At 42.3% G+C, this 10,475-nt stretch overlaps 2 protein-coding genes across 4 annotated transcripts; both read right to left on the bottom strand.

Moving 5' to 3' along the window:
* Positions 1–255: 255 nt before the first annotated feature.
* dhrs7b (dehydrogenase/reductase (SDR family) member 7B) lies at positions 256–4,552 on the bottom strand. 2 transcript variants are annotated; one of them, XM_076752252.1, is made up of 7 exons: positions 4,479–4,552; positions 3,200–3,390; positions 2,896–3,014; positions 2,336–2,546; positions 1,913–2,005; positions 1,647–1,799; positions 256–1,269 (listed from the first exon to the last, which is right to left on the bottom strand). In XM_076752252.1, the coding sequence occupies exons 2-7, from the start codon at positions 3,351–3,353 to the stop codon at positions 1,064–1,066; spliced, it is 936 nt and encodes a 311-aa protein (XP_076608367.1). In that variant the 5' UTR covers positions 3,354–3,390; positions 4,479–4,552; the 3' UTR covers positions 256–1,063. The 2 variants fall into 2 exon arrangements, with proteins under 2 accessions (XP_076608367.1, XP_076608368.1); XM_076752253.1 differs by having other exon boundaries at positions 4,095–4,494.
* Positions 4,553–6,659: 2,107 nt separating this feature from the next.
* On the bottom strand, positions 6,660–9,901 carry tmem11 (transmembrane protein 11). 2 transcript variants are annotated; one of them, XM_076753664.1, is made up of 3 exons: positions 9,747–9,895; positions 9,281–9,449; positions 6,660–7,658 (listed from the first exon to the last, which is right to left on the bottom strand). In XM_076753664.1, the coding sequence occupies exons 2-3, from the start codon at positions 9,325–9,327 to the stop codon at positions 7,142–7,144; spliced, it is 564 nt and encodes a 187-aa protein (XP_076609779.1). In that variant the 5' UTR covers positions 9,328–9,449; positions 9,747–9,895; the 3' UTR covers positions 6,660–7,141. The 2 variants fall into 2 exon arrangements, with proteins under 2 accessions (XP_076609779.1, XP_076609780.1); XM_076753665.1 differs by lacking the exon at positions 9,281–9,449 and having other exon boundaries at positions 9,747–9,901.
* Positions 9,902–10,475: the final 574 nt, after the last annotated feature.

Raw genomic sequence — 10,475 nt, 5'->3', positions numbered from 1 at the left:
AACAGAGGTTTGTCAGCTTTTCCGAAGAAAGCTGAGCGGTCTCTCTGCTAACCCTGTACTGAATGCCTGAGTGTCCCCATTAAAGGAAATAAATCCTCACATATCAAAACAATACAGCTCAGTAAATGAACCCAACAGGAATAGACATATGGGGGAAGGCGGACTGAGATCATCTGGACTGAAGGTGATAAAACAATGGTTGAAAACTACTGGACGTGAACAGGAAACTTACCACTAAAAAAAAAAGTTTTTTTTGTCTGGACAGAGATGAACAGCATTTCCTTCCTCTGTGTATCAAAAGCTCTTTATTTGAGAATCATTTTCAGTGGTGTGCTCTGTATGCCATATGGTACAGATGACCCACAAACAACATGCCAGGTGCTGTACCACACCTCTAAGAAAGACGTTGACAAAGTGCTTTTTTTAACTCTAGTATTTGTTGTGGGTGGATCCTCTGCCAGAACAGCATGCGCCATAGCTTCATCAAGTCCTGCAGTTTGGTTGATTAAGCTGTTCTCATATACTTGTTTCTGCTGCCAGTATCAGATGCACAGCAGTGCAGTGTTGTGTTCACAAATTTAATCTATTTTTCAGTCATTAAAAATGTGACAGTGCAGGCTTTGAAGGATTCTTCATAAGTGGGACAGCAGAAGACAGTGAGAGGAAAATAATTCAAAACTAATTGCCAGGCCTGACAGGCCATATTAACATCTATTACAGGATAAACATAAACACTCCTGAAAACAGAAAACAGCTCCAGTATTAATTTGCAAACCAAATCCTTGTTGAGGAGTCACTTTGAAAAATGGCATCACATGCTCACAACAGCACAGCGTTCAGTCTCGTCAGTAAAAGACATTTTAAAAGTGAATTCCTGCTGCAGCTGAACAACACAGCCTCACAACATACAGGCGTCTGGTTGGTTTCAGATGCTGGACAAGAAACAAACAGGTGAACAGGCTGCTGAAAACAATCACGTCTCCTGTCCAGGTGAAGCAGTCGATTTCATGTTTTGGCCCGCGTGACCTTGTTGTGAGCCTCTTGGCCCTCTGCTTCTCCTGCATCACTCGTCTTTAGATTTCTGCTCCTTGCGAGCGCGAGAGGACATGATTTTGAAGAAGAGCGCTGGCCACAGTGTGCGGAGGTAGATGGCCAGATTGGACACAAGTCCTGCCAAAACAACATCTTTGCTCCTCTGACGGACAGCCTTCAGAATGGCCTGAGCAACATCCCGGGGGTCCCAACCCATTGCTGTGTTTTTATCCATAACTGAGCAGCGTTGCACAAACAAGAAACATGTTGCATGTCAATGACACAGTCGAGTCAGGAGATGAAGTAATACAGAAGACTGATCAGATAGTGGGACTGTGTTCCTTCTCTTGTTTCCAATCATTCTGCTTATTTAGTTTTCTTCAATTTTAGCTTATTTTTTTAATCTTATATTAAATTGTATTCTTTTCAGCATGTTTAAATATGCCTCTTTTTACATCCTCATTTTTATCTTATCTTGCAATGTTAGATCCACACACACACCACCATTAGCAAGTTATCAATTTCCTACTTTTTGACCACTTCCATACTTTAGCTGCTAAGGAGTGTGTTTGCCACCTTCCATCTACAGTTGCACATTTCTCTCACTGCCTCACCTCCGTACTTGGAGCCGTCCCCTGTGATGGCGTTGACTGACAGGTTGCTTTGGATGTACCCAGGACTGATCACGGTCACTGGAATCCCGTAGCGCTCAACCTCGGCCCGTAGGCAGTCGAAGTAGGCCTGGGTGGCGTGCTTGGAGGCTGCATCTGACCACAGTGTGTACAAACCAGAGTCCTGCTTCATCTCCAACCAACCACACAGACTGAAACAACTCTTTAGGGATTTATTTGCTTTAACTGAATGAGGAAGGAAGACTTACAAGCTGATCTGTAGGGAATGGCTATCTTGCCCTGGACACTGCTAATGACGACGATGTGCCCACTGCGCCGTTGAACCATGGAGGGCAGGAGAGCTGTGAGTGGAGGAGAGAGGTGAGTGGAAAAACTGCTGACAGATGTAAAATATTGTGCTCCTGTCATAACAAAGGTGAAAACATCCATGTTATATTTATGCCTCTGTCACTTCCTTTCCTTATCTGTCCAACCAAAGCAACAAAACCATCACAAGAGCTATGACACAGCCACATAACATGGACTCTTGGTTCATTTTAGCTCTTATTATAAGACCTTTTACACGAAGCTCCATACATTTCTGACTTTTTATGCCACATATTCTGCTCTGATCCAACAACCAAAAGCTATTAAAAAAGGACCACAGTGTACGTCAGTGTGTCCTCACTAACCTTGAGTAAGAGCAATAGGCCCAAAGTAATTTGTTTCCATAACTTCCCGCTGAACTGAGATGGTGGTGCCCAGTATGTTGCCACGGTAACTGATTCCAGCATTATTGATGAGTACATCCACTTGTCCGTAACATTTCAGGATCTCCTCTGCAGCTCTGTCCACTGCATCTGTGTCAGCCAGGTCAAAGATCACGGTGCTGGGAGTGTAAGTCTGGTGGTTGAACAGAACAGAGCAGCACGGTTATTACATGCCTCGCTGTCATTATGAGACTAAATCCTCCATCTATGCCAAAGTGCTTTGAATTATTCTATGATCCCAACTTCCCTGGAATCGGAGTATTAATACCAAAGCTAATGTTGTACTTCAAATATTTGATTCTAGACACACACACACACACACACACACACACACACACACACACACAAACACACACACACACACACACAGAGCTGGGGCTGGAGAGCGGCTGTAAATTCTGTTGCCCATTGGTCAGTCAAGGTCTATCTTTGGGTACAGTTAGAGGCACAAGTGGATTTTCTAATGGGAAAATTCTACATACCTGCTGCTGCGAACCTGTTGAACTTGCTGCAAGTTCCTGGACCACCTGCTGCAGGCGGGCTGCATCTCGTCCACACAGCACGAGTCGTGCACCTGCAGCGTGGAAGATTCGTGCACACTCTACAAGACAAAAAGCACACCTCTCGTTCACGGTGAATATCAAGCTCTTGCACCATGACACTGAAACATGTTACTGTACATTATATTACTACCACCCGACTGACATGAATGTCTGAACACCATTTGATGTGTAAAAAGCATCTACACGTGTGGTGAACATAAGAAGAAATGAGCATGAGACTGACCTTTCCCCAGTCCAGAGCTGGCCCCTGTGATGACCACCACAGCATCCTGCAGAGGAGCTCCTGGTCTGAGGCGGAGTAGTATGCGGTAAAGCAGAAAGACCCCTGCACTTCCTAAAACCAGCTTCAGCAGCCCTCCTCCCATGACACGCTCCATGACTGACAGTCACCCCCCGCTTCTCTGCGTGAGCTACCTGCAGACACAAGTTTAAAGGGTTTAGTTAGGAAGAGTTGGTCCCAAGTGCAACTGTTGATTTGCAACTTATAACATTGACATCCATCGCTTTTGTACAGAGAAGTCACCCAACAAAGGTCTGAACAGAACAATGTCGCCCAACATATCTCTGTCAGATGAATTATGAGAATAGCCACCACTGCTAACATGTAAGTCCAACTTCATTGGGGCATCAAGCCATAGGTGACTCCTGAGCTCCTTAGTTCATAAACAGATTTTGTGAGCAAATATGTTTGAATACAAAAAACGGCTTTAAATAAGCCACGGTGTGACCTTGACATGTGTGTTCTGTAAGCTCTCAAGCCCCCATGCTGAAGGGATTGTGAATGTTTTGATGTCTGTTGCATTTAGTTAAGCCTCTTCCACTTGTCCTGTCTCCACAGCACGACGCAAACAACCAGCATGGCAACAGTGACAAGTACTAACATATCGCGCGCGCGCGCGCACACACACACACACACACACACACACACACACACACTGTCCAATAATGATACGATTTGTCTCTAACTGCGTATTAGAGGTCTCAGAGGTACATTAAAAAGGTACAGAAGTAAGCAATTCTAATATTATTATAATATTCTCCATTTTCTCGACACATGTCCTTAAACGACTGATTACACCAGCTGGATATTGAAACCTGTGGAAAAACAGTGTACTTACTCTGAAAATGTTTCTTGTGTGTGTGCTTTAACAGTGTCCTCCTGTGTCTGTCCTTGGCAGCCGCACATATTTCTAAATGTGGGCACAGAGACTAGAGCATCTACCACGGCATGAACAACTTATACTTACACCACAGGTTCCCTCCATGCTGCATAAAGCAGCATAGTGGGAGCTTTCACATTTACACAACATAAAATAGGTTGGATGATAAAACACAATGAGCTCGAGATGCAGTGCACAGGCAAGCTAACCTCAGTGGTGTTTAGCCATCTTTGGTTAAGGTAAAAAGTACATGGCTGGGGACGCTAATGCTAACACTAGCTAGCTAACACATTGTAATGAACCATTAACTCAAACTCTGGAGTCGTCTGCAGTCAAACTCACCTGAGTTGCTGCTACTGAACAGCAGAGTCCGTGCTTAAGCAGTTCCGGGCTCATTTGACAGGAACACGACGACCGGAGAGCGTTTCTTAAAGGGCTACCGGATGTGTGCCAGGCTAGGAATTGTGGGAGTTGGAGTTTCTGTACGCCAGAAGGCAGAGATGGGTTCATGCGCCCATTTTTGTTTCGCTGAGATACGAATCCGTTGCTGCCAAGTTATCAGTAACTCTTCTTGTACTGAAGGACATATTCAGCCAAATAAACCCAGAGCTTTATTTTTAAGCCAAGACAAAACTTTGCTGACTACATCCGGTTTTGAAACTGTTTGGGAGTATTTGACCTGTTCTTGGACCAAACAAGGTTGGACAAAAGTTAGAATTTTCAGATTCCTAGTAATGATAGAGGCGTGAATAATATAAAAATAACAATAAAAACATCGGTATGTCAATCATTTATCTGCCTTCCATCACTGCAAACAATCTGACTTGTGTTTATGGGTAAACTCTTAAGATAAATTCTCATATTATCTAATACAAGGCTGACCAAAGTGGGGCCCACGGGAAAGCTGGGCCACCATAAGGTTCAGTTTGGCCAGCCTGATGTTTTCAGCAATAAATCGACTTTACAAATTACAATATGAACTAGTTCACCAATCACCAGACCCAGATGTGCTTCCCTGAAGTGGTTGATAACCAGCCAGTCTATCTCTCAGCTCAACTCATGCGGGTCAGCATGAGTGTCAGCTGACAGATAATTGGCCTGCTCTGGCCACAAATCAGCAAACTGATGGGGTTGTCTCAGGCTGTCCCTCTGCTTCAGTGTTGCTGTCTCTGTTCATCCCATAAAGGTACATGTATGTATGTATGTAGAAATGGTGAGAGCATTGGAGGCTTTTTGCACACTGTGCGCATAAATGCTTTTCATTTTATAGAAATTCAAAATGACTGAACGGGAAATGCATGGACTGCAAAACACTATGTCTGTGGTTTACCAGGTCCAACACACTGCCAACCTCAACAACGGCTGACCTTGCAAACGTGTCAAACTGAATCTTCTCCAGGTTGACAGCCAGCAGCCTGGGTCTCAATCGTCTGAGGCGCTGCTTTCATACACTGGACGCAATTATTAAGAAACTATGCAATGTACCAATGTAAGCACCATTTACTGAGGTCAAAAAACAAAAACAAAAACACCTTGTTTAGAATTTCAAGACAAAAGATGACATTAATCAACAGTTGAACATTTCCATCAATGACTGAACTCTTGGCAACCCTATTGGAGTCATTTTAAAGCGGTGTGAAATATGTTTTAGATCACTCCGTCTGTGATGAAGCAAAGACTTTACATTTTCATGATAGTCGGCTACCAGTGACAGCTGTCCCTTAGCATAATGTGTGATCACACTACTTAATGAAACACTGCCAACACTTTCAACCCTTGAAGCAAGTTAACAGATTGAGTTCATTTCTGATACACTGTTTAATGGAGCTTTTCAGCGATTTACATGAAATTCTCTTCAGGAAACTCTTCATGAACAGATGTACCATAAAAAGGTTTTCATTTGCTTACTTCCTGCTGTTAAAGAAATAAACGTGTGGTGGAAATTTCATTTATGTAAGGACATTTAAATAGGATTTACTTTTAAATCAGTGACTCTAACGCAAGTACTGTGATTCCTAGAATTCCACTTTATCATTCAGTTGTTGCAAGTCTTGTCTCTTTGTTGTGTTGCAACTCATCCATACTTAATTCTGCTCATCTGGTAATTGCTACCTCATCTTAGGACAACAAATTTTAAAACTGCTGATCAAAACAGCAACTCATAACAAGCACCACTGGAAAAACATATACAAGAAAGTATGAATTGAGAATTTGTTGTGTAATTACAATGTGTACTGTCAAATAGTGTCTTAAATTTCAATTCTGAATGTTTGTCTTGATTACAATGTAATATACATTATTAGAAGCATGTGTGAAATGTGACTTTCCAAGTTAGTATTTTTGTAGTGCTTCCAAAAGGACATTAAGCCATAGCATTGTCACATGAGATTTGACTTGCACCGTTTTAAACAAGAAAATCTACATGACCAAGACACAATCTCAAATAAGTTGCAGCTATTTGCATTTTTTGGGACATCATGTAGAATCCATTTAATGAAAAAAGTAAAATAAAATACAGAAAAGTGAGTTTGAAATATCCTAATGTTTAATGAAAGGGTGACGTACTGATCAGCAAGAAAGGGGTACAGTAAAACTACGAGGGAAAGGGGGGAAAGAGCTTGGTATTCAAAACACGTCGGTCCATTTCATCAGCAATACAAGTCAGTCCAGATGAACTGCTGTCATACCCTTGTGCACTAGCTTGTTGTGTGTCAAGAATGCAGGTGGAGGGTGCAGGGGAGGAGGCGCAAGGGTACTACAGAGATAAGTGTGCTGTTGCTGTCACATAGAAGTAAAGGAAGTGTAAGGGAAAAACAATTCCTTCTAGTTTTAACTATATCCCTCTGATCGAAGTTCAAAATGGAAGCACCCACCACATGTGTGGAGGTAACTGCTGGGCCTGATCGTGACTTCCACTTTTCTTACATCTGGGGGTGGATGGTTTCTGTTTTTTTGTTTGTTTTTTCCATTTTTCTGTTGGTTCTTAAACCCTCTTCAGAGTGCACTCATACCGCATAGAGTTCGTAGATCTTCTTGGCGCAATATGCCAGGGCAGCCAGTGCTATCGTATTATGGAGTCTCTTTCTGTGGATGTCATCCCTGCGTACCAATACCACGGGCGTCGAGGAGGTGAGTGTATGCAGGGGCAGCCGCGAGAGTTTTTGGCTGTCGTATTCCACCTGGTACTTGCAGCAGGGGTCAAATTGCCATGAAATCCCGTACAGGGCAGCACAGGCCACACTGAGGGCGCCAGCGGGCAACGCCACATAGCGCGAGTATTCGGGGGGCAGTGAAAGTGGCGTCAGGAGACAAGCGGCGCCTGACAATACAGCCGTCTTGTGCAGGCAGTTGCCCACAGTAATCCATCGGGCCGTCTCATCCCCGATGCGTGTGGGCTCGATAACAATGTATTTATACTGGGCCTCCAGTGCCTGCTCCAGTTCATACTCAAACTGGTCCTGCGCATTCTCCCCATTGTAGATCTCGTGCACAATGTAGCAGTCTGTAGCCGCCATCACTCCCCTGCGCAAAAAAACAGAAAAACCAACAAGGAAAGTGAGAGAAAAGATAGAGAGTAGAGTAACAGGACTCTTTAGATAAAGTGTAAGACTGGCCTGGCTAAGTTTTTACACCAATCTGCCCATTCTTAATGGACCTTTGTATAATTTTAGTCTACAATAGCTAAGACAAACTTTCCCAGCTGGTTATTTTACCCAAATGGCTTCTCAATCAAAATTCCATATGGTTTACCATATCACACCATATAGCATATCTCTCACTACCATAACTACAACTACATGTGATCTGTAACATGCATGTATAAATTATATATTTGGTTTATGTTAAAAAAGAGAAAGAAATAACACGGCATATACAATATCTTCTCCTACTGAAAAATATTAAGTGTATGATTTACCATTCATTTGTTGCTCTTATAATCAGTACTACATGGTAATGAACTAACTACATGAATACAAGACCAATCAATTACACCCAGTTTCTATGATTTGATACATTCTTGATGAAACATTGATGTCTATGACCTCCACAATATAAGATGTGGTCAGTGAATGTGAGGACTTTTTTACAACATTATGAAGGCAATTTCAATTTGTAATCTTGAATGTGTCAATACTATATGCAACTCATCATTTGGATATCGTCATTTCAAATAGTGCACTTGAGTTGCACAATTAATTTTGCTCCATATTGTTTTACATTGATTCATAATTACACCATGTCAGAATTACCAAATGGCCATCAAAAGTTTCCAAAGGTGATTTGCTGTCAACAAAATACCTCCATAATGTGAAATGCGGAGTTAAACATAAAACGCAGTATTTGCGACTCTGTAACCAACAACTCTTTTACACATTGTTGATCGCCTCTTGGACTAATCGACTAATACATTCGGCCCTTACACCGCTATAAACTGATATGTTTCCGGTTGTTTATAAATTATCTTCAAACATTACAAGTACATGTGTGGATCAGTGATAACACTCTGAGGCCTTCCAGTACATGTTGACAAGAAAACCCTAACTACAAAATAGATACCAAGCTTATCCGGCTTCAAAGACAGCTGGGGTTTGGCTAAATAGGCAAAGAATTTGAAGGCGCATCGGATACAAGTGAAAAATCATTTTAGGATTACCGTGTCAGGGACATCATGTACCCGAGTGTCGGTTAGATAGCGATGGCTAACTCGCTTGCATGGTAGAAAGTTGGAGGACTGGCCAGCTAAGTTGAGGACCGTTTTAATTTCAGAGCAGGTCGATAAACACAGCGGACAACATTGTTAGCTCAACCAGGACTGTGTAGCTTGTGAGCCGTGATATATCACACCAGCATTCGCACCCACATGCGGCTAAACTCAACTTTTCTCACCGGTAATCGGCTGGTGTGAAATAACCAAAACATCACATGAGCTGCTAGTTTGTTTCCTTGCTAACGTTAGCAAGCCGTGCACGTTAGCCAGCTAACGTTAGCTAACCATTGCATAAAATTCCGACTTGACGTGTTGGCATTTTACATAAAATCCCAAACGGTATGCATGTTCGGAATCTGACGAATGGTGACATCTAGAAAACGATGTAACACATTAAAACATTTTCGTTTAATGGCCAAGATGTAGAGTAACTGACCTCTCCCTGCTTACTGGGACACCGCGCCTCCTTCCCAGCGACGCCATGTTGGAGATACAACCGTGATTGCAGTTGACGTATGACGACACCCAGCCTTCTGGGTAATGAAGTGCGTCAACAAAGTCGATGAATCACTTGGACACGAATGCGGACCACAATTCCCATGATGCTATGAAGCCAGAGTACCTGACGTTACGTATTTTCTAATAGTACATTGAAGTTTGAGAGGTCAGGTCAGACCATATTCTAAATAAATCAAACACAAAGAAACGGAGGTATGTTTGCTTAATACCTAATAATTACTGGACCATTGAACATCAAATATAGGAGGCAGATATTATTTTTTTTAATTAGCAAAGTACATTGAACGCATCGGTTATAACATACAGTACACTGTATGCAATATAATGTCCTATCCATCTCGTTTTGTAGTAATATTTGTGTTTGTATGCTTGTGGATACTTACCCATACTGTGCCGTCGCGCGCTCTGTCCTGGTGTCCCCGTGCACTTGTATGGGCTGCTTGTCCGCGTGCTGTAACCTGAGGCGCCTTGGATGTAACAACTAGAATGTGACGTTCAGGAATGTGGGATCTGCCGAAACCAAATGCTGCGGCCGAGACAACACTTGTAAGAGCGTTATTATGTCTGCCCCTGCATTGTTAATGGCACAAAGTAGTACAACCCCAATTCCAAAAAAAGTTGGGAAACTGGATAAAACATAAAACACAATGATCATTTACTAATCCCTTTTTTTCCCCTTTTGACAAATACTCAATTAAAAACCGTACAAAGACAATATCATTCATGTTTTACCTCATCAACATCGTTTTTGTACATATTTGCTTATTCTGAATTAGATGCCAGTAACACGTTTCAAACAAACTGGGACAGTAGGGATCATGATTGGGTAGGAAAAGCGCATCCTCAAAAGGCTCAGTCCTTCACAAACAGGGTTAAGAATAATACTTCACGGGCTTGTGAACACTTTGTATTGATTAATGATAGCGTTCTGTCTTTACTTACGTTTTACACAGCATCCTAACTTTTTTGGAATCGGGGTTGTACAGTGTCCACCAATTTGATTCACAACATCGTCGCTAGATGGCACCAAAAACTCTTTAAATTATTGAGGGTTTTTTGCAGAAAACAACAACAGCAACAAATCAAACACTGAACTAAACACCACAGTCCTA

Source organism: Chaetodon auriga, chromosome 16 (genome assembly GCF_051107435.1).
Source record: "Chaetodon auriga isolate fChaAug3 chromosome 16, fChaAug3.hap1, whole genome shotgun sequence".
NCBI classification, from domain to species: Eukaryota; Metazoa; Chordata; class Actinopteri; order Chaetodontiformes; family Chaetodontidae; genus Chaetodon; species Chaetodon auriga.
Note: the sequence above shows the minus strand (reverse complement) of the source record. Positions and strands in the feature narration are given on the sequence as shown.